Below are 27,313 nucleotides of genomic sequence, written 5' to 3'. Positions count from 1 at the left end.
AGTCCCTTTCTCTGGCTTTCTCCCCAAGCAAATTAATGTTTATACAAGATGTGAGCAACTGTGCCATCAGGCAGTCCCCAAGCTCCCTCAGGATCTTTTACCCAGAAATCAGAAAGGCAACCAGGCAACAATCCCCATATCTCCCAAGTCTTCTGTTAAAAATGGCTCTTCAGACACAACTGGGGGAAGGGAAAGGAAGATGGTGTGCCAGCATTTTCTGCTGAAACACCCTTCATTTTACTCAATAATTTGGGTGCAATTCACTCTGGTCTCTTAACATGTAGGCATCCCCACCCCCTTTCTGTAGGTTAATGCTTTTATATCTAATTTTGGTTCCCTACAATCAGAGTTAAAGTGAGGCCAAAGATTTTGGGGTGGGATAATTTATTTCCTATATTAATATAAATAATTATAAAAGTAATATACCATTCATCACTTATTTTTGGATCTTGGGGAACAAAGCTGGTCTAAACATAAAAACGTAACTTCAGATCAACCCCTCTGCAGATGGGTTTCCTTTTTCCCCTTCATTCCCGCTCTGCTTCAACTTTCCTTCCTGAATCATTTATTAAGTCAGACATTGTTTCAGGCACCAAGGATATAAAAGCCAGGAAGTCAGAAAAGTAAATGCTGGCAATCCTTCATGACCACATGACAACACACAGGGATAAGGGAAACACAGGGACTGCAGAAGCAGCTGGCAGGATAAGCAATGAAAGGATGACCACAACCTCTTACTCCAGCTTTTAAAAAACAAAAGCAGCACAATAATCTTATTGAAAGTACTTTTCCTTAGAGAATAAACCCATTTCATTATGAAAGAATTATAAAATATTGATAAGCAAAAAAAATAAAATACAAACCATAATTTTATCAAAGAAAATCATAGTTGGCATAAATTTCATTTTTCTCTGTATGTGCATTTTTAAAAAGGGATCATGCTGTCTTGTACTCTTTTCTGTTTAATTATTCTCATTACTGTGTCACCAAATATCCTGCCATATAATCTTAGTTTATTTATTTATTTATTTATTCATTTATTTATTCATTTATTTATTTATTAATTTAGAAAGGGGTCTCACTACGTTGACTAGGCTGGCTCTGAACTACTGGACTCACGTGATGCTCCTGTCTCAGTCTTTTGAGCTGCTGGGACTACAGGTACACCCCACCCAGTCCAGCTTCCACACAATTTTAAATGGCCACATATAAAACTATAAAAGGACACTTTATTTGACCAGTACCCTTTTGCTTGTTAGTTAGAATTTGCTAATTCTAACTTCAGATCTTATTACAATGCTGTGAATAATATTCTTATATCTCAACATTTTTTTTTATTGTAAACAAATGGGATACATGTTGTTTCTCTGTACATGGTGTAAAGGTATATCATTTGTGTAATCATAAATTTACATAGAGCAATGTTGTCTGATTCATTGTTATTTTTTCCCTTCCCCCCACCCCTCCCACCCCTCTTTTCCCTCTATACAGTACTTCCTTCCTCCATACTTGCCCCCCTCCCTAACCCTAACTCTAACCCTAACACTAACCCTTCCCTCCCCCCCATTATGTGTCATCATCCACTTATTAGCGATATCATTCGTCCTTTGGCTTTTTGAGATTGGTTTATCTCACTTAGCATGATATTCTCCAATTTCATCCATTTGCCTGCAAATGCCATAATTTTATCATTCTTTATGGCTGAGTAATTCCATTGTATATATATACCACAGTTTCTTTATCCACTCATCAATTGAAGGGCATCTAGGTTGGTTCCACAGTCTGGCTATTGTGAATTGAGCAGCTATGAACATTGATGTGGCTATATCTCTGTAGTGTGCTGATTTTAAGTCCTTTGGGTATAGGCCAAGGAGTGGGATAGCTGGGTCAAATGGAGGGTCCATTCCAAGTTTTCTAAGGAATCTCCACACTGCTTTCCAGAGTGGCTGCACTAATTTGCAGCCCCACCAGCAATGTATGAGTGTACCTTTCTCCCCACATCCTCGCCAACACCTGTTGTTGCTCGTATTCTTGATAATCACCATTCTAATTGGGGTGAGATGGAATCTTAGGGTGGTTTTGATTTATATCTCAACATTTTTAATAGCCTCTCATTTATGGGTAAATTCCTAGAATTAAACTCTGCTAACTCTGAATATGGGAATCATTGCAGGTTTAAGTTCCTGCTTTTCCATGTACTTCTATAACCCTGGACAAGTTATTAAAGCAAACCTCTCTGCATCTCAGTTTTCTTATGCGTTAAATGGAAATAAAACAGTAAGTACCTGCATAGAGTTGTATGAGAATTAAATCATATTAATACCCACAAAGCACAGAACAACTGCTTGATGGATGTTAGCATTTTTTGTTGTAATTTTATTCTATGATCTATTTGCTAATCCTATGCTACTATTATAGATGTTTAATGCATTTTACTCTTAGGCACAGAAAATCACCATCTTCCAAATATTCTTGGCTATTCTTAGATTTGGGGGAACATTTTTTGCTCCATGTGTACTTCATAATCATTTAGTTAGTTCTTCCCCACAAATGCAGTTGAATTTAGATGCCATTACATAGAACATATGGATCTGCTGGGACAGAAATAATCTTTACAATATTAAGTGACTCCACCCACGAACATGGTATATCTTCATGTTTCTTTAATGTCCCTTAGAGAACATTTTTCCCCATGTAAGTTCTGCTACCCCTAGCCCCCACCCCCCAGTGCTGGAGTTTGAACTCAGGACCTAACACGTGCTACACAAATGTTCCACCACTGAGCTATATTCCTAGCTCCCTCAGAGGCTTTTCAGCATTTCTTGCCAAGTTTATTCTTAGGTATTTATAGTACTCTTATTAGTAATATATTTTATGGCTGGGTTACTACAAATACATAGGAAATCTAGTAAATATTTTACGTTTATTTTTGAACTGGTTACCTTTTAAGTTCTCTTATTTCTACTAGCTTTTATTTCCCACCTTCTTTATTTAAGACTTAAAATTTACCCTTTTAAAGTAAAAATTCAGTTTTTTTAGCATATTCAAATAAGTACAACCAACATAACTAATTTTAGAACATTCTCATTAACCCCAAAAGAAATTTGAACCCTTTCTCAGTCACTCCCTTTTCCTCCCACCACCCCTGGAAATCAGGAATCTACTTTCTGTCTTCATAGATTAGCTTATTCTGGACATTGCACATTCGTAGAACCATACAATGTGGGTTTGTCTGTCTGTTTTGGTTCTTTTTTGTACTGGGGATCAAACCCACAGGTGCTTTACCACTGAACTACATTCCCAGTCCTTTTTATTTTTTATTTTAAGACAGGGTCTCACTAAGTTACTGAGGCTGGTCTCGAACTTGTGATCCTCCTGCCTCAGTCTATCGAGTTGCTGGGATTACAGCTGAGTGCCACCATGCCCAATGTGCTGTCTTTTGTGACTGGCTTCTTTCACTTAGTATAACATTTTTAAGGTTTGTGCGTGTTGAAGTGTATATCAATCAGTATTAACTCCTTTCTATGGTCAGATAATATTCCACTATATAGATACAGCTTATTTTGTTTATTCATCCATTGATGGTTGTTTTTACTTTTTAAAATGATAATCCTGCAATGGATTATATGTACAATCCTTGCAAAAGATTTTTGTGTGTACATAAGTTGTAATTTCTCTTAGGTAGATATAGAAGAATTGCTGGGTCATAGGTAATGTCTAACTCTTTTAGGAACTACCAAAATATTTCTAAAGTAGCTACACCATGTAATAATCCCACCAGCAATGAATGAGGAGTTCTGATTTCTCCACATTCACACCATTAATTGTTATCTTTTTTTAGTCATCCTACTGGGTGTGTCAATCTTTTTCTTATATATACGTATTACCCCTAAGCCTACCTGAAATCAACCATGGGTCTTAGGACAAAGCAGTTGTCTTAAAAACATACAGTCCAGGCCTACTTATCTCAAAAGCCATGGAGGCATCTTTCACATGTGAGTATTATGAAATTAACCACCAATATTTTCTAGTCAAACCAAAAAACCAAAAATCAGTCAAGTTTTTAAGTAAAAAAAATTACTTTATTTTGGTTTCCCTTAACAGAGTTCACTCAAACTGTTTTAAATGAATTTTAATAACTGGGGAGGGAGACTTCAAAGTTTTCAAGTACTTTTATATTTCTATTTCTTTAATCTTCAGAAAGTCCAATAAGTGCTGGGTAGACGTTAATATTAACTCATTAAGTAGAAAAGGCAATTGAGGCTAATAAAGGTTAAGAATCCTTCAGACTACCCTCTGTACTGCTGCCAAGCAATCCATCTAACATAACCTAACTCTAACGTTACCTATCAACACTTTAAGGCTTGAATTTCATACATGGCCTCCCCTAGCCAACAGGGTGAGGTCTGTCTTTATATCATTAAGGAATGTTCATGAGCTGAGGGATATTTGTCTGTTTTATCTCCAGTCACCTTCTCTCCCTCACTGACTTTACGATCTAACAATACTGATCATTTTCAACGTAAGTGCCAAGTTCTCTTATGCTTCCATGCCCTCACCTCACTCATGCCCCTTGTCCCATGATGCTCAACCCTTACTCTTTTTTACTTTTTAAATATTTTTTAGTTGTCAATGGACCTTTCTTCTATGTGGTGCTGCGGACCAAACCTAGCGCCTCCCACATGCTAGGCAGGCAGGCGCTCTTCCACTGAGCCACAGCCACAGCCCCTCAACTCCTATTCCTCTTCCCCACCCTGACCTCATCATTCAAGTCTCAGATCACATGCTAATTCTTCTGGGAAGGCTTCTTTGTCTAGACATTCTGATGGCCCTCTGCACATGCACCTAAGCAGTCATTTTTTTCCTTGAAAAAAATTTTCCACGTCTCTCTTTTCACTAAACAATGTTCCCTGAGGGGCAGGAACACAAGGTTAATCAGTAGTGAAACCTGAATTCAATCACAGGTTGGTTTAGTCCCACATTCGCTCCTCTTTCCATCTGACCACACTGTACCACAACTGTAGGTTATATCAGTAATTCCAAACATGAGCCTATGACAGCAGAGCAATATTTGCTACCATAACAGGAATTAGAAGAAAGTTCAAAGTCTTCTCCACATTCCCTAGAGTCTTCTCTCACTGTGGAGATGACCTCAGAGAAGGAGTTAATAATGTTAGTGTGGTGTGCTAGGACACCCAAAAACCAGATTTCCTCTGGGGCCAGTGGCCCCTGAATGACTATTTCTAGGTGCATTCATGCTATCTGCTTGCACAATGGCTAGGAATACATCTATGAGCAGACACTGACAAGTTAGAGCAGGAAACATTGGTAAACATTTAGAAATTCTACCTGCATGCTCGAAGAGAAATTCCTGCAATCTTCTACTTACCCTCCCACCTCCTTAAGACAGATGTAGATTAATCTGTACTTGGTACTACTTCTGAGAACAAACTGACTCTTAGAAAATCACATCCCCTAGTCAATAAAACATTTTCATTTGAAGTGGGAATGAGAATATGGAAGGAAATGAAGCAGGAGAAGAGAGAGTTAAAGGGAAAAAGAAAACAGTTGTGAAACTGGAGATCATTAGTACTATGAAAGTTCTGCCTCCTTAGGAGAAGAAAAGTAGTTCTGAGTAGGCAAAAGGTCAAGGAGTAGGTCCTGTTGTAAACTTAATAGGGACAAAAAATTAAAACAGAATCCAATGAAAGACAATGGAGTATTGCTAACAAAGACAAAAGTGGAAATAAAATCTCCTGCCAGGCAGCCTTTGCTAACGCAGAAAATGCATGAATTGACAAAAGATTCCAAGACTTTCACTTTCCAGTGCTGCAAACACTGAGGAAACTGACAATCGTGGGAAGGAGAAAAGAAACCAGGGGACAAGGTCTGTGGGGGTGAGTTTATGGAAGAGAAAGGAATTAAAATGGGTGCAAGAGGCATACATTCGCAAAGCTAAAAGCATACTGCAAAATAAAAACAGCACTGCTTTGTTAATCCCAATAATGAAGTATTCAGTGATTGATCTATGGCCATACCTCAGACCCCATACTAGGTAATCTCTAAACTACTCCTTTTATTTGATTTTTAAATAGACTATGGTTAAAAAAAAGAAAAAGAAAAGAAAAAATAAAATCAGGCTCAGCCCTCATAGCCCTCATTTCACAGTGGACAATTAAAGAAATTCAAAACACAATCATGAGATTTTTTTTCCCTACTAGGTTGGCAAAGATTTTTTTTTTTTTTAAACTAGTCAACACAGTATCAGAGAAAGTATGAAGAAAAACAGTTACTCTCCTGAATTGTTAGTAAGACCATCAACCAGTACCCTCTTTCTGGTGGGGATTTTGGCAAACTATTAAAATGCAAAATGTATATATCTAACTACCCAACAATTCTGTCCTTTAATTATTAAACGAAGTTGACTCTGGCATAAATATCCAAAGACAAGTGCAAAAGAAAATTTATTACAGCAGTGTTTTACTTTCAAAATTTAAACACAACCTGATATTAATCATAGAAAGCTAGTTAAATAAATTATGACACATATGTGCAAGCACATACTATGTACTGAAATGGATGGTAAGGATTTATATTTATGGCCAAGAAAGAGCAAGAGAGAAGAGCAGGCTCCAAAGTCCCATGTAGGTAGAACCCCACAAGACGACCAAGTGAACTTCCTGCAGCTCCTGGGCCAGTGCCACCCTCCAGGAGCTGTCAGTTCTGGCTCTGCTCCACCTCAGGAAGCTGCTGATCATTATGAAGATTCTGGAAATACTGGGCCCTTTCACAAGACAGCTGCCTCCCACCCACAGTGTAATCACCTTAGATGCTATGCCCTGCAATAGAGAATTATGAAATGCAGTGTTTGCATCTCTGTGTCTCTAGCTGGAGTGAAATATACAGCTTAAAAGTTTTGACTCAATGGGAAGCAAGGTTGGTTCAACATTCGGAAATCAATAAATGTAATTCATTACATCAACAGACTTAAAGTTAAGAATCATATGATCATTTCAATAGATTCAGAAAACGCACTTGATAAAATACAGCACCCCTTCATGCTCAAAACATTAGAAAAACTAGGAATAGCAAGAACATACCTCAACACTGTAAAGGCTATCTGTGCTAAGTTCAAGGTCAACATCATTCTAAATGGAGTAAAACTGAAATCATTCACTCTAAAAACTGGAACAAGACAGGGATACCCTCTTTTACCACTTCTATTCAACACCATCCCTGAAACTCCAGCCAGAGGAATTAGACAGACCAAAGAAATCTACAGGATACGAATAGAAAAAGAAAAATTCAAACTATCGCTATTTGCTGATGACATGATTCTATATTTAGAGGATCCAAAAAATTCCACTAGAAAACTTCTATAAGAAAAGAATTCAGCAAAGTAGCAGGATATAAAATCGATACTCATAAATCTAATGCATTTCTACTCATAAGTGATGAATCCTCTGAAAGAGAAACTATAAAAACTACCCCATTCACAATAGCTTCAAAAAAATAAATTAAAATACTTGGAAATCAATCTAACAAAAGAGGTGAAAGACCTCTACAATGAAAACTACAGAACACTAAAGAAAGAAATTAAAGAAAACCTTATAAGATGGAAAGATCTCCCATGTTCTTGGATAGGCACAATAAATATTGTCAAAATGGACGTACTACAAAAAGTGCTATACAAATTCAATGCAATTCCAATTAAAATCCCAATGACATACCTCATAGACATAGAGAAAGCAACATGAAATTCATTTGGAAAAATAAGAGACCCAGAATAGCCAAAGCAATCTTTAGCAGAAAGAGTGAAGCAGGAGGTATGAAAATACTAAAACTTCAACTACACTACAGAGCAACAGTAACAAAAACAGCATGGTATTGGCACCAATATAGGCAGGTGGACCAATGGTACAGAAGAGAAGACACAGAGAAAAACCCACATAACTACAGTTATCTCATACTAGACAAGGGTGCCAAAAACATACAATGGAGAAAAGATGGCCTCTTTAGCAAATGGTGCTGGCAAAACTGGGAATCCATATGCAGCAAAATGAAACTAAACCCCTATCTCTCACCCTGCACAAAGCTCAACTCAAAATGGATCAAGGACCTAGGAATTAGACCAGAGGCCCTGAACCAAATAGAAGTAAAAGTAGACCCAAATGTTTATCATGTCAGCTTAGGACCAGACTTCCTTAACAAGACTCCCAAAGTGCAAGAAATAAAATCAAGAATCAATAAATGAGATGGATTCAAACTAAAAAACTTCTTCTCAGCAAAGGAAACAATAATTTGAAGAGAAAGCCTATAGAATAGAAAAAATTTTTACCACACAAACTTCAGATAAAGCACTAATCTCCAGAATTTATAAAGAACTTAAAAAACTTGACACTAAAAATACAAATAACCCAATCAATAAATGGGCTAAGGAACTGAATAAACACTTCACAGAAGATATACAATCAATCAACAAATATATGAAAAAAATGTTCAACATCTCTAGTAATTAGAGAAATGCAAATCAAAAAACTACTCTAAGATTTCATCTCACTTCAATTAGAATGGCTAATATCAAGAATACGATCAAGTGGGGTTCATTCCTGGAACGCAAGGATGGTTTAACATCTGTAAATCAATAAACGTAATCCATCATGTCAATAGACTTAAGGATAAAAATCATATGGTTATTTCAATTGACACAGAAAAAGCATTTGATAATATACAACACCCCTTCATGCTGAAAACACTAGAAAAAATAGGGATAGTAGGAACATACCTGAGCATTGTAAAGGCTATGTATGCTAAGCCCATGGCCAACATCATTCTTAATGGAGAAAAACTGAAACCATTCCCTTTAAAAACGGGAACAAGACAGGGATGTCCTCTTTCACCACTTCTATTCAACATCATCCTCGAAACTCTAGCCAGAGCAATTAGGCAGACTAAAGAAATTAAAGGGATACGAATAGGAAAAGAGGAACTTAAGCTGTCACTATTTGTGGATGACATGATTCTATATTTAGAGGATCCAAAAACCTCCTCCAGAAAACTTCTAGACCTCATCAATGAATTCAGCAAAATAGCAGGCTATAAAATCAACACGCATAAATCTAAAGCATTTTTATACGCAAGCGATGAAACAGCTGAAAGGGAAATAAGGAAAACAACTCCATTTGCAATAGCCTCAAAAAAAATAAAATACTTGGGAATCAATCTAACCAAAGAGGTAAAAGATCTCTACAATGAAAACTACAAAACACTGAAGAAAGAAATTAAGGAAGACCTTAGAAGATGGAAAGATCTCCCATGTTCTTGGATAGGCAGAATTAATATTGTCAAAATGGCCATACTACCAAAAGTGCTATACAGATTCAATGCAATTCCAATTAAAATCCCAATAACATACCTCACAGAAATAGAGCAAGCAATCATGAAATTCATCTGGAAGAATACGAAACCCAGAATAGCTAAAGCAATCCTTAGCAGGAAGAATGAAACAGGGGGTATCGCAATACCAGAACTTCAACTATACTACAAAGCAATAGTAACAAAAACAGCATGGTATTGGCACCAAAATAGACAGGTAGATCAATGGTATAGAATAGAGGACACGGACACAAACCCAAATAAATACAATTTTCTCATACTAGACAAAGGTGCCAAAAATATGCAATGGAGAAAAGATAGCCTCTTCAACAAATGGTGCTGGGAAAACTGGAAATCCATATGCAACAGAATGAAATTAAACCCCTATCTCTCCCTGCACAAAACTCAACTCACAATGGATCAAGGACCTTGAAATCAGACCAGAGACCCTGCATCTTATAGAAGAAAAAGTAGGTCCAAATCTTCACCTTGTTGGCTTAGGATCAGACTTCCTTAACAGGACTCCCATAGCACAAGAAATAAAAGCAAGAATCAATAACTGGGATACATTCAAACTAAATAGCTTTCTCTCAGCAAAGGAAACTATCAGCAATGTGAAGAGAGAGCCTACAGAGTGGGAGAATATCTTTGCCTCTCATACTTCAGATAGAGCACTAATTTCCAGAATATATAAAGAACAAAAAACTCTACGCCAAGAATACCAATAACCCAATCAACAAATGGGCTAAGGAAATGAACAGACACTTCACAAAAGAAGATCTACAAGCAATCAACAGATATATGAAAAAATGTTCAACATCTTCAGTAATAAGAGAAATGCAAATCAAAACTACACTAAGATTCCATCTCACCCCAATTAGAATGGTGATTATCAAGAACACAAGCAACAATAGGTATTGGCGAGGATGTGGGGAAAAAGGTACACTCATACATTGCTGGTGGAACTGCAAACTAGTGCAGCCACTCTGGAAAGCAGTGTGGAGATTCCTTAGAAAACTTGGACTGGACCTACCATTTGACCCAGCTATCCCACTCCTCCGCCTATACCCAAAGGACTTAAAATTAGCACACTACAGAGATACAGCCACATCAATGTTCATAGCTGCTCAATTCACAATAGCCAGACTATGGAACCAACCTAGATGCCCTTCAATTGATGAATGGATAAAGAAACTGTGGTATATATAGATATACAATGGAATATTACTCAGCTGTAAAGAATAATAAAATTATGGCATTTGCAGGCAAATGGATGAAATTGGAGAATACCATGTTAAGTGAGATAAGCCAACCTCAAAAATCCAAAAGAGGAATGATCTCACTGATGAGTGAATGATGACACTTAATGGGGGGTGGGAGTGGGATAAGAATGGAGGAAGGAGGGACTGTATAGAGGGAAAAGAGAGGTGGGAGGGGTGGGGGGGAAGGAAAAAAAATGGGATGAATCAAACATCATTACTCTATGTAAATTTATGAATATGCAAATGGTTTGCTGTTACTCCATGTACAAACAGAAACAATATGTATCCCATTTGTTTACAATAAAAATAAATTTTTAAAAAATTTAAAAAATTTTTTTAAAATGTTAAAAAAAAAAAGAATACAAGCAACAACAGGTGTTGGTGAGGATGTGGGGGAAAAGGTACACTCATACATTGCTGGTGGGATTGCAAATTGGTGCAGCCACTCTGGAAAGCAGTATGGAGATTCCTAAGAAAACTTGGAATGGAACCACCATTTGACCCAGCTATCCCACTCCTTGGCCTATACCCAAAGGACTTAAAATCAGCATACTACAGTGACACAGCCACATCAATGTTCACAGCAGCTCAATTCACAATTGCTAGATTGTGGAACCAACCAAGATGCCCTTCAATTGATGAATGGATAAAGAAACTGTGGTATATATACACAATAGAATATTACTTAGCCATAAAGAAGAATGGAATTATGGCACTTGCAGGTAATAAATGGGCTAAGAAACTGAATGAACACTTCACAGAAGAAGATATACAATCGATCAACAAATATATGAAAAAAATGTTCAACATCTCTAGTAATTAGAGAAATGGATGGAGTTGGAGAATATCATGCTAAGCAAGATAAGCCAATCTCAAAAAGCCAAAGGTCAAATGTTTTCTCTGACAAGTGGATGCTGATGCATGATGGGGGTACAGAAAAGGGTAAGGGAAGAATGGAGGAACTTTGGATTGTGTAGAGGGAAATGAGGTGGGGGTGGGGGTAAGGGGTAGGAAAGATGGTGGAATGAGAAAGACATCATTACCCTATGTACATGTATGATTACACAAATGGTGTGACTCTATATCGTGTACAACCAGAGAAATGAAAAATTGTACTCCATTTGTGTATAATGAATCAAAATGCATTCTGCTGTCATGTATAACTAAATAGAACAAACAATAAAAAATAAAAAAGTTTTAAATCCTTGGGGCTGGGATTGTGGCTCAGTGGTAGAGCACTTGCCTAGTATGTGTGAGGCACTGGATTTGATTCTCAGCACCACATATTATAAGTGAATAAAATAAAGGTCTATCAACATCTAAAAACAATTTTTAAAACTGTTTTGAATCCTTTTACTTCAGTTCTCCTTGATCTTCACATCAGATGCGTAATTTGAATTGTGATAGTATCTCTAACTGCACCTTACGTGATCTCAAGACTAAAATCAATAATGAAATCCTAAGATTTAAAGATTTTAAGATTTTAATTCTAAGTTCAAAACAATGAAATAAATATTTAATTCTGTCAGCAGAGAGTAATCTTACTGTTAGGTTGCTTCTATATGATTACTATCAAGAACTAATTATACAAAAATATCTGCATATATGGTATAATTTAAAAAACCAACATATTCTGTATGATCCTCATTATATAAAATTGTTAAGTTTACATTCAGAGAGAGATGTCTGAATGAATGTTCACCATTGTTAACACTTCAGTGAACTTAGTAGTAAAATGGGGGCAGTTAAAATTTTTATTTCGTGTGTTTCTGTACAGTGAGTTTTTTAAAAATCAGTATCATTCTTTATTAAAAAAAAAAAGTTAATTAAAAATTACTTTGAAAAAGTAAAGCCAACTACTTGGGAGGCTGAGGCAGGAGAATCACAAGTTCAACGCCTGCCTGGTTAACCTGCAAGACCCTGTCTCAAAATAAAAAGGGCCAGAGATATAACTTAGTGGTAGAGTGCTTGCCCAGCATGTACAAGGTCTTATGTTCAACTTCCAGTACAGAAAAATAGAGAAATCAAATACAAATGATTCCTTTTAAAAAAGAATTTTGATGTCATATACATTTAAAGGCTCATTTAAATATTATTTAAAATATTATTCTTTGGAATGATTCTAAGTAAAATCTTTTTAATTCAGAAGGAAATTACACCAAAATAAATGAGAACATCCTTTATACACACACTTTGTCCAGAACTGAATCTCTCTGTGACAAAAGACTAAGAAAAGAGTGATAATTTTAAACAGTATTTATTCTAGTTCTTTAACTCCACCTGGAGATCTGTACATTCCTGAAATACATTCTTATTAGAATTACAAGGAAGCCTTAATTAAACTCTCAGAAATCTAAAACATACTAAATACTTAACAAGATGACATAAATTCTCAACTTGTGCCACCACTTGAAACCCGTGTGTACTTCCCAACGTCAGCCACTGGTAACATTTTACACAGGTCTCACCTCTTCAAGCTTCTTCTCAATCTCCTTAAAGATGAGATCTGCCTTAAATCCATCACCCGCAGCACTGGTGGGAGCAGCCTCGATCTGATGTGTTCTAAGAGAACTGGGAGAAAGGTTCAATTTCAATTCTTGGGTACTAGGGTTTTCAACATTTATACAATAGTAATTTTCAAAAACTCCTAGAGATATTGCAACTCATCTAAAATTTTCAAAAAGCATATAAAACAATCCTTTTTCCTACTTTTTCACCAAATACTAATCACTCATTAGATGCTAGACATTGTGCTTGAAAATACAGTAGACCAAAGAAGTTCCCCCATGAAACTTATATTAGCAGAGAAGAGAGACAATTGGCAAGGGGAAAAAAAAAAAAAAAAATATATATATATATATATATATATATATAGTTACTATGAAGAAAATAAAGCAGGTTAAGGGGATACAGAGAGATAGTACAGTCTTAAAACACAAATCTGACTGCCAGATGAAAAAGGGACAAGGGAGTACATTCAAGGTCAAGGAAATTGACCAAGTAGCTTCTGCAACAGTCGAAGAGAAAGACAATCAGGGTTCTAAAAAAGTGGAAAGTAAGCAGGTTGGACTTGAGATTTGTTTTTAACCTGTAATATAAGAGTTAAACAACCATCTGTCCACTGGTTGGTTGATACTTAGGAAACAAACTACAGAAATATGGCCTGATGTGGCACAAGGAACACAGCCCTTATACAGCCACAGAGGCACAGGCTGAATCCAAGAGCCTCCTCCATTCACAAGTGATATGATTTTGAGTAAGCTACTTCACTGCAGTGCACATTGGGAGAGAGGGAGGGGGTAGAATGTGCCAAAGACTGCAGGATTAAAAGGGATCACCTAGCAGAGTCCGTGGCCCATGGTGAACAACAAGAACCATAACTACTGTTGATTCAAAGCGTAAGTGTTAGGTATGGACAGAAACCCCAGCAGTCTGAGGAAGAAGAGGGCAGCTTGGGCTGCCAGGTAATTCCTCTCACATACTGCAGCAGACTGGAATGCAGGAAGGAAATGTCTGAAGGAGAGGAGCACAGCAGCTACTCAATCAACAGCCCTTCTTTCTTTCTCCCTTTTTACCCCCTCCCTATAGAACTCCCAGTCCATTTTTCCTTTCCCTATTTCTATGATTTCATAAACATTTAGGGACTTTCTGCTACATTCCAGGTGCACTGGGGATAAAAGGGTGAAGCTATCAGAACCAGTCCTTGTCCTCACTGAGTTTATATTCTTCCACTGGAGGAAAAAAAAAAAAAGAAAAGCAGCGTATTCCCCAAACAGTTGCAAATTATAGCACATATTTGGATGCAAAGAAAAAGAGGAACTTACTTTATGTAGGACAGTCAAAAAAGGGCTCTCTGAGCAAGTGATTTCAAGCAACTACTCTATTAGAGGAAGAAAGGGAGTTAGCTATTCAAAGAGGGAAATTGCCAAGATCCTGAGGGAGAAAAGAGCTTGGTATGTTAACAGAAAGTAAAAAAAGACCAGCATCACTAGAACACAATGAGTAAGGGAAAATGACATGAAATGAAATCGGAGAATTGGGCAGAGACCAGATTATACAGGCAGGCCAAAGTAGGGAATCTGGAAAGCCACAGAAATGGTAATGGGAGAGAAATAGTTTGTATTCTTACAACAATGTACAGAAGGATTTGGGGAAAGGGGACAAAAACCAAAGTAAGGAGATTTGTTATGAGGCTGCTGGAGTAGTCTTGGTAGGTGACGAGTACAGATGGAGAAAAAGAAGTAGAGTCAAAATAGAATCCATAGGTTTTGATGCTCGTGATGAGGGAGATGGAAAGAGGCAAGGGAAGGGCAGGAAGATTCAGGAGTGTGAGTGTAACTGGGGACAACGGAGCCATTTACTGAGATAAGGAAGAATATTGACAGTAGAGGAGTTCAACTTCTGTTTCAGGCAAGTCAGTATGGAAGACCAGAAGGCAGTTAGATGAGAGTCTGGGGCTCAGATAAGAGGATTAGGCTAGAGATAAAAATGAAGCAATCGTCAGCACAATACAAGTATTTAAATCCCCGGGAATGGACCACAAGGGAATTATTGAGAAAGAGCCCAGGACAATGCCCTTCAGAACTCCACTATTTGGAGTCTGGGACAGAAGGAGAGGCAGCAGCCAGTGACGACTCAAGCAGAAATCCCGCAAAGCATGGCATCACAGGAGCAGAGGGGGAGGGAGTCCAGCAGGGAAGAGTAAACAATGTCAAACATTGCCAAAGGTCAAGCACCCACCAGATTTGGTAGAAGGTGGAGCACACATGACCTTGACAAAGGCTGCTTCAAGTGGCAGAGGGTGGTGGTCAATTTCAGTGGACTGAAGGGGGAACTTGAAGGAAACAGGACAGTGTGGCTCTTTCAAGACATTCCTTTTAGGGGAACAGAGAAATGGAACGGTCTTTAGAGGGGAACATGTATCAAGGAAGGTTATTTCCTTGTTTTGAGGTGGGATAGAAATAGAATCTATGACTAATCTCTTTAAGAAATGTAGTATTTCTTTTTGGACATGCTTTTAAAAATCTTTTCTATTTTTGTGTGTATGTTAAAATACTTATAACACAAGATTTACCTTTTTTTTTTTTTTTTTTTTTTTTTTTTTGCACTACTGGAATGGAATTCAGCCTTATGCATGCTAAGCCCTCACTCTATCACTGAGCTACATTCCCAGACCTTTTCAAAGTTTTATGTTGAGACAGGTTCTCACTAAGTTGCCCAGACTGGCCTTAAAATTGTGATCTTCCTGCCTTAGCTTCCTGCAGTCCCAGTGCAGTTCAGTGGTATTAAATGTATTCATGATGTGCAACAGTCACCAACATCCACTTCTATAACTCTTTTCACCTTGTAAAATTGAAACTCTGTATCCATTAAGTAGTAACTCCCTATTTCCTCCTCCCTGCTATCCCTGGCAAATACCACTCTGTTTTCTATCTCCATGATTGTGAGCACACATAAGTACCTCATATAAGTGAAATCATACAGCATTTGTCTTTTTTTTTTTTTTTTTTTTTTGGGTGCTGGGGATTGAACCCAGGGCCTTGTCTAGTGATCAATGATGAGGGAGTTTGGGATTAAACACTGCCATATTCTCAATAAAGCAATCAGCAGAGTGGGAATGAAAGGGTGGCTATGGAAAATTGAAGCAGTTGAAAAGTGAGCCTACTAGGGGCATCACACTAACAGGAACCAGGAATGGAACTGGAGCAGCAGAGCAGGCAGACTTTGGGGCCGTGGCTTTGCTTCTGGGTCTGAACTTCTCCCTATTAGCAAACTCTACTTCTCCCTTCAAGACCTGGCCCAGGAAACTCCTTGTCTGTGAAGTCCTACTAAAGATCCATTTCAAAAGCAGATGCCACAATAAAAACAAAAACAAACGAACAAATAAATGAAAAAAACAACCCAAAAGCAACAAACAACACACTTAGCATCACCAGTTCCCAGCATATGAAGTCTGAAAGAGTGATCCAAAACCAGGGGGCAATACTTAGTTTTCCTCCCCAAGTCAATTCCATTTAATCAATGGTTGAATTTTCAACCTTTACCCACCACTGTGTACTTCTCCAAACTTGCCACATCTTAACTGAATATGATAAAATAAGAATTGATATTAGTAGCAGTGTACAATGTGTATTGATTTGTTACGTGGTGGTGTCCAGACATGTTCCCAAAGGTCACAGATAATCTCTTTATCGTGTTTGTTTTGAAAAGCTCATCAAGTTACTGATTAACTAACTTTTCATCCAGATTAGGAAAAAGTTAATATGTGAATTGTTATCAATATTTTCTTTACAGTTTATTTGATATGTGCCCTGCTCAAAGGAAACTGAAGATATTAACTGAAATTCAGAAAGAGAATATTCACATTCAAGTTTATTCTCATTATTTCTTTCTGTTTGTCTGTTTCTTTTTTGATACAGGGTCTTGCTATGTTATCCAGGCTAGCCTCAAGCTCCCAGGCTCAAGTGATCCTCCCATCTCAGCCTCCTTAGTGCTGGGCCACCAGACCCAGCTTCTCATGCAATTTCTTTATATACAAAGTTCTTTTAGTAAAACTAAATGCTGATTGGTTTATATATAAATTTCTTGGAATAAATCTAGTATATAAAATGTTGGAAGGGACCCTGAAAAGAAACCAGCAGAATATCCTATTTGATGGATGACTTCTCTCTACATTGCTGAAAAATTTCATTGTAAGACCCATACAGGCTTCACCTAAACAATGTCAAAGACTGGGAACATAATAGTCTACAACACAGGTACTTTGACCTGAGACAGACAATGGCTAGAACCTTGATTCCTATCACTCAAGGTTTTCTTTAGATAGACTGTTTTAACTCTGATTATCAATCTCACCTACCAACAGGGTATTTAATACCCACCATGCAGGGTTTTTATGAAGATTAAACAAAGATGTACAGCTGGGGATATAACTTAGCTTGTATATGGTCCCTGGATTTGGTCCCCAACACTGAGGAAAAAAAGTAAAACTGAATGTGAGGCACCCATCATGCATGGTCTGGCACATACCAGACCCTCAAAAAGGACTTGTTTAAGGACTCTCACTCCAGGAACAGTGTTCACACTAGTAATCCCAGCTACTCAGGAGGCTAAGGTAAGAGGATTTCAAAGTTCAGGCCAATCTGGGCAACTGAGCTATACAATATAATTCTGTGTATTCTCTAAATTGCTGAATGTACATTTAGAATAGGTAAATTGTGTAGCATGTGAATTGTATCTTAACACAGTTGTTTAATTTTTTAAAAGTGGTTGCTGTTACTTTTAGTGCATGAGAATAAAAAATCCTACATTTTAAACTTCCATTGCAAAATCTAGAGTTAACCCTAATCAATTTGTTCTGATTAGAGATGGTTATGCAATATGCCTAAAGCACTAGGAAGTAAAGTTCATTCTCAATTGGCAACGCCCCTTGACCTCAGAGAAGGCAATGGTCCCATCACAACAGAAATACAGTCCCAAGAGCTGGGAGTTGGAAGACAAAGAAACCCTTAAGGATAAATGGGAGGTGCTTTCCAGCAAACCACTGGCTTCGACAAGTTGGATGTGTTTCCCACTGTGTACAAAAAATCCAAGTTTATTTTTTCAGTCCCTGGGTGATAGCTATAATTTAATAACTAAAATCATTTTTGATCATTCAATCGGTGATATGTCTAGAGACAGAAAAAAAGAAAGGAAAAAGCACTGGAAAATGAAAAATCAACTATAATGTGTGGCAGTTTTTTTTTTTTTTTTTCTGATTCCCTAAAATGATACTTTCAATTATTTTCTAAATGAGGAAAGGGTTAACATGCCCAAAACAGGCAGTGTGACTGAAAGTCAATAGGGTGCTCTCTCCACTGATCAATATTGTCTCTCTGTTAACAAAAAAAAAAAAAAAAAAAATCTGCCTCCAGTCTATTAAAAAAAAAATTCTAAAAAGATGTCATATACAGATGGTATTTAAGTAGTGTTATAAATTCCTTATTCTAACTGCTAACAAACTGATGGCTACATGAGTAATGAGACAGATATAAATCACATTCAGTTATTGCATACATTCCTTAAATACCTATTTTAAACAAGGCATGTTGTGTGTCCCCTGTGTCTGCTGGAAAGGTCTGGAAATAGCAACAATGAGCCCATTGCTATCAGCCACACTGTGGTTTCCAAACACCATTCATTCTCCACTAAAAGGAACCAGGCCTCCTTGGGAGAATGACTGGTCCCAGGGCTGGGGCATGCAAAGTACAGATGAACCCGGAGTATTTTCTTGAGCCAGATAGTACTAAAAAGAATGACAGGGACAAGAGTCAGCTTGAAGAGTTTGATGCTATGAATGCTCTGGTCAAATCAGAGGCATTCAGAGCATCAAAATGATACTAGTAGATAATAATGCATTGAATAAAATAAGAATTCGTGAGTTCAGCTGGGCATGGTGGCACATGCCTGACATCCCAGCAGCTCAGGAGCCTACAACCAGAGGATCACAAGTTTGAGGCAACAAGTTCCATGATGCAAAATAAAAAATAAAAAGGGCTGGGGATATAGCTCAGTGGCATAGTGCTTGCCTAACATACATGAAGCCCTGGGTTCAATCTCCAGTACTAAAAAAGAAGAAAAAAAGAGTGAGTTCAGCCATGCGCAGTAGCGCGTGCCCATAATCTCAGCAACTTGGGAGGCTAAAGCAGGAGAATCTCAAGTTCAAATCCAGCTTAAGAAATCCAGCAAGACCCTATCTCTAATAAAATATTTTAAAAAAGGGCTGAGGATGTGGCTCGGTGGTTAAGAGCCCCTGGGTTCAATCCCTGGTATCAAAAAAATAAAAAAAAGAGTGAGTTCATATAGTATATATAAATAAATTTTTAAAACAGGAGAGTAGGAAAGGAGGGAAAGCTCTTCACTCTTCCTTATAGAAGAATGCCAGTTAATAAAAATGATGAAGTGAGAAAATCATCAATGGACAATAAAATGAATGGATAATGGGTAAAAGTTTGATAAGGAACAGGGTTATTTATATAAATCAAAACATTCCACCACAACTTAACTTATTACCTTCAAAGGAAAAACCAGCAGCAGCTTTCAGAGGAAAACATGGTAGATATCACCTTAATCAAGTGATCAAAGCTAACATTTCCAATATGGGACCAGCAACAATGTCATGTGCCTCAGGACATGAAGTACTTGAGCACACTACATAGCTTTGGTGGTATTCCTGCAAAAAAATGTACAACCTGAGTCTAATTATGGGGAAATAACTGATGCAGGCAAACTGAGGAATGTTCTACTCTTAAAGAATGCACCTACTGAATTCAGGGACACTCACCTACTGAGTCACGACTCCAGTCTTTTTTTATATTTTATCTAGAGACAAGGTCTCACTGAGTGACTTAGGGCCTTGCTAAATTGCTGAGACTGGTTTTGAACTTGCCACCCTCCTGCCTCAGCTTCCCAAGCTGCTGGGATTACAGGTATGCATCACCACACCCAGTTACTTGTAACTTTGAACTTCTCACATCATTTAGGACTTTCAAATAGCACCTATTGGGTTAAACTTTTAAACTTACTTAGTCTTTCATTTTTATTTTTATTTTTTCAAAGCTGGGGATGGAACCCAAGTCCTCATGCATTCTAGCCAACCACTCTGTCAACTGAGCTACATTTTTAAAAAATAAGAAAAATCTAAACACGCCTCAACCGAGGAATAGATAAACAAACTGTGGTAAATCCACGTAATGGAATACTGTTGAGGAACAAGTGTCAATATATACAATAAAGTAGATGAAATCTCATCTCAAATGCATTATGCTAGCAGGATGCAGTGGTGCACACCTGTAATATCATCCACTTGGGAGACTGAGGCAGGAAGATTGGAAGTTATAAAAAAAATAAAAAAGGACTGGGTGTGTAGCTCAGGGGTAGAGCTGCCCTGAGTATCCCCAGTACCTCTCCCCCCACACACAAGAGCATTATGTTAAGTGAAAGAAGACAGGCTCAAAGGCTTGTTTATTTCATCCACATAATATTCATGAAAAGGAAAAACTAAAGGAGCAGAAAATAGACCAGTGGTTGCCTGGAGGGAGAGAGTAAGGTGGAGGCTGGCTAGAGAGGTACACAGGAGTTCGGTGTGGTGGGGGGCAGTGATAGAATTGTTCTATATCTTGATTATGGTGGTAGTGGTAGTTATATAACTGACCACACAGGACATGCATGTCAAAACTTACAGAAACATGGTAACATGGTGAATTTTACTATATGTAAATTATACCTTAATTTATAAAAAGGAACACATAACAAAGTTGAGTTTCAGAAATGGGTTTCACTGAATGAATTAGGTTCTATTTGACCTAGTACAGAATAATGCAAACTTAAATCTGTATCATAAAAGCTCCCTACTTAGATAAAAAGGATGTTACAATATAAAAATCAATAATCACATTCAAAACTGGTCCAATTCTTTAAAAATTTAACTATAAATCAAATGCAGTTGTCATAGCTCTTAAATATGGCCTCAGCCAGGTGAGGTGGCACACACCTGTAATCCCACTACTGAGAGGCCGAAGCAGAGCAAGTTTGAAGCCAGCCTGGGAAACTCAGCAATACCTGTCTCAAAAATAAAATATAAAAATGGATGGGGATGTAGCTCAGTAGTACAGCACTTGCCTAGGCTGAGCAAAAGCTCTGGGTTCAATCTGTAGTACTGAGGGAAAAAAAACAAAAACAAAACTCTCCTCTTCCTTTTCAAGGCACTTGTTGCAGCATTAAACATTTCTTTTTCACACTATTGCAATATCTGCCCAAGCATTCCTGGCCTCTAATCTCTCCTCCATCCAACTCAAAGTAATGCCAGACTCTGCTACTGAATAGTCACATCACCTTATGATAAAACCCATATTCTATGAGATAAATTCCAAACTCCTCAGTGTGTTCTGAAAGCGAGTTGTAGTGTTACTGTTTCCTACACAGAACTGACTCTGTCCCTTTACTCAAACCCACACAAAATTATCTACCCTCCACCCATGCAGCAGTACTTGCCAAACTTTCAAATCTCTGTACTTATGTACAAGCCTGGACTGCCCTTCCCCTGCCCTTCTTCTGGGCAATCCCTGTCATCCAAGTTTAAATTTACCTTCTTCAGAGTAATTTCCTCTGAGCTTTAACAGCATTTTGAAAAGAGTATTTTACCCTCCCCATATACCTAGCGGACCATACTTGAGGGACCTGAGCTTGTAGTAGTTGCTCCATCAAAGTTAGCTAAATGACAGCCAGATTGTGGAACCAACCTAGATGTCCTTCAATTGATGAATGGATAAAGAAACTGTGGTATATATATACAATGGAATATTACTCAGCCATAAAGAATGATAAAATTATGGCATTTGCAGGTAAATGGATGAAATTGGATAATATCATGCTAAGTGAGATAAGCCAATCTCAAAAAACCAAAGGACAAATGATATCGCTAATAAGCGGATGATGACACATAATGGGGGGAGGGAAGGGTTAGTGTTAGGGTTAGAGTTAGGGTTAGGGAGGGGGGCAAGAATGGAGGAAGGAAGGACTGTATAGAGGGAAAAGAGGGGTGGGAGGGGTGGGGGAAGGGAAAAAATAACAGAATGAATCAAACAACATTACCCTATGTAAATTTATGATTACACAAATGGTATGCCTTTACGCCATGTACAAACAGAGAAACAACATGTATCCCATTTGTTTACAATAAAAAAAACTTAGCTAAATGAGTATGCAAATCAGATTATGTGCAATGAGTAGCGTATAAGTACTTTGTTTAAAACCAAACCATAACCATATTTTAACTATATTTTTAATAGCACAGTTAAGAATTTCCCAATTTTGCCTTTAAGTATAAATTATGTTCTGTCACTAAAATTACCAAATAATATGTTATGTCTCAAGCCAATTCCTTTTCAATCATTAGTATATCATCTGGATTTTTTTTTTCATGTTTTTGCTTTCCTGAAACTATCACCCCTGGGTTATATGAAAAATTCTTTCTCATAAAAACTATGAGAAGTTCACATTTAAAAGAGAATCTATTGTCCATGGTTCATAACTTTCTTCTCCTTAGAAAATTAGAGTGCTATACTAATTATGCTGACCATGGGAGCTTTTTCTAGTTTGCCTTCTTACTAAGGGTTTTCAAATATGAACTGGCAAATATGAACTGGAGGGACTTCCAGAGTCAATACAGGAACAGCAGATTTAGGAGCAAACATTAGGATTCAATGCTTTTTATTTAATTCAATAAACATTTACTCACCGTAAGAGATTCTCGGAGTGGGAGAAGTCATAATCTTAGGTCTCAAGAATTTCACAGTTAATAAAACAAGACAGATTACAATATAACCAAACCAAACTGGAATAGGACCCAAGAGGCACAAAGAGCTGTAGATATTTAAAAGGTGATGATACTTGAAATGGGTCTTAAAAGAAAGAATTTTTACAACAGAAATGATACTCTGGGTAGAGGAAGAAGAGTGAGAAGAGAGAAGAGGAGGAGAGACCCAACAGCTTATAAAGAATAATAAGGGATTCTGTGTGTCTCATACCCTTTGTAGAGCAAAAGGTGTGAATGAATAATTAGATAATTACCAAAAATTTCAGGAGAAAAGATAATTAAGTGCTAAAAGTTAAGGTATGGTTAAAAGGAATAAGGAGGGAAAATAAGGACAAGAACCTTTGATTTCATTCAGATCAGCCTTGCCTGTCATCAGGAGTGAGAGAAGAAACTAGAAATTAGAAATTATGAGGTATTCCAGCACACTGCAGTCGCAAAGATGCCTCTATGTAGGCTTATCATGAAAGAATTACATCAATGAGAAAAATCAATTTTTTAGAGTAGGGAAGACCTGACTATGTTTGCTGACAGAGGGAAAGGAGCTAAGGTGAGCAGAAAGGTGGAAAGATTCAAACGAGGTATACATAATATTTGAAACAAAATTATAGAAAGTGGTGGGAAATAAAAGCACACAAAGAGGAGAGTTGGGTCTTCGAAAGGAAGGGTGACTTTTTTTCCTCTTGGAAGAGTGAGCCCTTCTTAGGTGACAAGAAAGTTGAGGGACCCTAGAGGGAGGGCACAAAGGTGTCTGGAGCCTTGGGGAGTGCTGGGGTTTGAAGGAAAGGAAGAAAGCAGGAGGCCAAAAGGATGTCAGCAGCAGCGAGGGCCTGGCGATTCAGAAACACATTTGCAAAGATTTAATCGCACTGGGCTGGGTGGATTTCTCTCTCCAGCTCAGAAGCCTGGGAGGCCAGGAGAGAAAGCCAACTGTGGAAGGAAACCAAAGTGACTCGCCTAAATGCCACCTCTCACCCTCCAGGACTTCTGTGCAGTACTCCTGCCTTCCCAGTCTCCTCTTGATCCAAATTTCCCTAAAGCTGGTGAAGTTTAAAACCTAATAGTTTCAAGGCAGTTACCAAGGCAATGTAATGAGATTACTTTTCCCTGAATACTAAAACAATAAAATTAGGACTTTTACCTGGAATGTGTCAACTGTGAAAAGTCAAAAGGATTAACAGACAAAACTCTGAATGCCACTTACCTGGCGGCTTCCGGAAAACCCATCTTGTAGAGTGTGACCACCACGGCTCCTCCGAGGCCTAAATTGTGCTGCAGAGCAACCTTTGCACCAGGAACTTGCCTCTTCCCGGCTTCCCCTCTCAGCTGCCAGCAGAGTTCGGCACACTGAGCCAGACCTAGCGAATCGAACACAGAGCGCGCGGAGCCCGGAGTTCAGACAGCAGCAACCACCGGCGCTCCAGAGCCTGCAAAGCCGAGCGTCTAATAGTGACTTTGGATTAAAGCATTTGCTCAAGTCGGGGCCACGTTTGCTGCAACAACTTTTCTTGAAGCCGGGAAGGTTTTGCAGCTAGTTCCCCCACCACAACGAGATAATCCCTTATTCAGGAAATATGCAACATATCTGAACAAATTCCCTCCACTCTTTAAACGTATTCAACCTGTCGTTTTCTGGCATGTTGTAAGCGAAAACACCGAATAAACAATTCGTCGGCCCAGAAAAAAAGGGTGTAAGTTAACTAATTATGTCATTTAAAAAATATTTTTAGTTGTAGATGGACAAAATACCTTTATTTTTGTTTACTGAGTTGTTTTTTTTTTCATGTGGTGTTGGGGTCAAACCCAGTGCCTCATGTGTACTAGGCAAGTGCTCTACCACTGAGTCACAACCCCAGCCCCTAATGATGTCATTTTTTAAATTTTTCTTTTAAATTTTTACAGACTGCATTTGGATTCATTGTACACAAATGGGGTACATCGTTTCGTTTCTATGGTTGTACACAATGTAGATTCATACCATTCGTGTAATCATACATGTACATAGGGTCATGTAATTATGTCATTTTTAATGTATCAAAAGAAAATATTTAGCCAGGAGTTGGGAGTTCAGTAGAAAATGATCTAGGATTTGGACATTCACTTTCCCTAAAAAATATCTAACTGGTAAAGGGAATTTTTTCCTATTATTTTCCCCAAGTAGTTCCCAACAAATATGAATTGCTTTCCAGACCCAGTCCCAGCTGTCCAAAAGAAAAGCTATGGATTCATAAGAATAACATTCAGGCCTTTGGATAATAAATTCTAGAGCTGGAAGGAACTTAATGATGTAAACACTGAGAAAGATTAAGTAATCTGAATAGTCACAAAGCAGGCTAATTTCCAGAGCTGAGATTAGAACCCATGTCTCAAGATTTAGATTTGCCTTTCTATCAGTCCAGCTATTGAAAGAAGAGCTGAGTTAAGAATGTTCACTCAGGTAAAACTGGTTTCACCGTCCTGGAGGCAGAGCTCTGCAGGCCTACCTAGTATCTCTTCCACCCACATCCTCAGTGACAACTGCTGGCTGACTCCTGAGCACCTGTGACAGTTTCCTATACAATCCCCAACCTCCCCAAGAAATTTTAGTTGCCACTTTTTATTTCTAAGCAGTGCCCATATTCAAAGTATATCCCAAACACTTTTTTAAAAAGCTAACTCCACATCTTTAAGGATTTTTTTTTTTCATGATGCTGGGGATTGTAGGCAAGTGCTCTACCACTGAACTCCATCCCCAGCCCTAGTGATTCTTTCAAATTGGGAGCATTTTGAAAATTAATGAAAAAGATCAAATTGAAATTATTCTATTATACTCAAACTTTAGAGCAATCAGTTGTACTAGAAATCTGCCTTATAAAAAGTCTAAACATTTAATGACTATGCATAACAAAAAAGTATTCAAATTGGTCTTATATATTCACAGGGTAGGGAAATACTGCTATTTGCCTTCACAAAAAATAACCTCACATGATTTACAACTACTTGAGAAAATACTCATCCTCACCATTGATGAGATCAAACAGAAACATATTACTTTAACGGATTGAATTGGTAAGGATATATAAAAATGAGAAAAAACAAAGCTGAGTAAACTATGGTGAAAGACACTCAGAGAGTACTGGTGAATGTTTAAGCCAGCACAACCTTTTGAAGAGGAAACAGGTGTAGGCACAGTTAGATATACAAAGCTATCAGTTCATCACTAGATAGTCTAAAAGTGAAATTATTGGTTAATGGTTATATAAATTATGAGCTATCCTATGTCAAAAGGAAAAGGCAAACTACTTTTCTTCTCTGCTCAACTTATTCGCAGCATTTCTTTGATCAGATACATGGGAAAGGCAGTTTCCCCATACACCAAGCAATGCAACTCTCCAGTGGACATCATATGGGCATCCCACAATTCAATTCACTTCTGAGATTATCTACCTGGAGATAGTGGCTACAAACCTGAGGTCCCACATTTCCCTCCATGGGTTTAATTAATTTGCTAGGATGGCTCACTGAACTCAGGAAACACATTTTGCCACTTCATTACAAAGAACAGAGATGAAAAGATACAGAGGACAAGGGCCGAAGGACCTGAGCACAGGAGCTTCTGTGTGCAGCAACTGCATATGCTCACCCACCATGAAGCTCATCAAATCAAGTTGTCCAAAAGTTTTATTGAGCTTGATCTCTAGTCTCTACCTTTTTCCTGAAGGCCGATAGGTTGTTTTGAGCCTCTGATTAGCTCCAGAAAAATTGCTTTTGCATAAACTCAGGTGTAATGGAAAGGGCTTGTTATGAATAATGATAGATACTCCCACCAGTTAGGAAATACCAGAGGGTTTTAGAAACTTCATACAAGAACAAATACTATAACGAAAGATGCTCATCTCATGACCTAATCGTGCAGAAAATTTTATGAGGGATGTAGAAACTGTGTGTGTCAAACCCAGACAAAAAAATATTTCTTATTACACAGCATATGATAAAGTACTTTGTTCCCATTTAAAAATGATGCTTGCAAAGTTTTTTAACAATACAGAAAAATGAATCTTATTGGATCTATTCTCTTACCCTTCAATCCAACAGATATTTAGGACTACCTAGTGTGTGCCAACACTGCAGAAATACCTATTATGATACAAACACTGGATCAGAAGATCTAGCAATAAACAAGATAAGACTGGTCCTTTCCCTCGTAAAATTGATGACCTGAGAAATAAAGATACTGGCATTTACAATATGGTCTGATAATGCCACCATAGACATCAGCATATATGCTCCAAGAGAAGAGAAGAGGAATACGTAGCATAGCTTAGAAAGTCAAAGAATGATGTCC

The 27,313-nt window shown here is 37.8% G+C and overlaps 1 protein-coding gene across 3 annotated transcripts in view; it reads right to left on the bottom strand.

Moving 5' to 3' along the window:
- SCP2 (sterol carrier protein 2) overlaps positions 1-27,313 on the bottom strand; it is a 124,682-nt gene that overhangs the window by 13,783 nt on the left and 83,586 nt on the right. For 2 of the 3 annotated variants that reach the window (XM_079142202.1, XM_079142203.1), the window contains 2 exons: positions 24,194-24,347; positions 13,106-13,208 (listed from right to left, as the gene is read on the bottom strand). In XM_079142202.1, coding sequence (XP_078998328.1) covers positions 13,106-13,208; positions 24,194-24,347 — 257 coding nt within the window. Of the gene's footprint in view, positions 1-13,105; positions 13,209-24,193; positions 24,348-24,369; positions 24,417-27,313 lie in introns of those variants that run through there. The other variant, XM_079142204.1, reaches the window with a different exon arrangement.

The sequence above is a fragment of the Sciurus vulgaris genome (assembly GCF_902686455.1).
Source record: "Sciurus vulgaris genome assembly, chromosome: 1".
Taxonomy (NCBI): Eukaryota; Metazoa; Chordata; class Mammalia; order Rodentia; family Sciuridae; genus Sciurus; species Sciurus vulgaris.
Note: the sequence above shows the minus strand (reverse complement) of the source record. Positions and strands in the feature narration are given on the sequence as shown.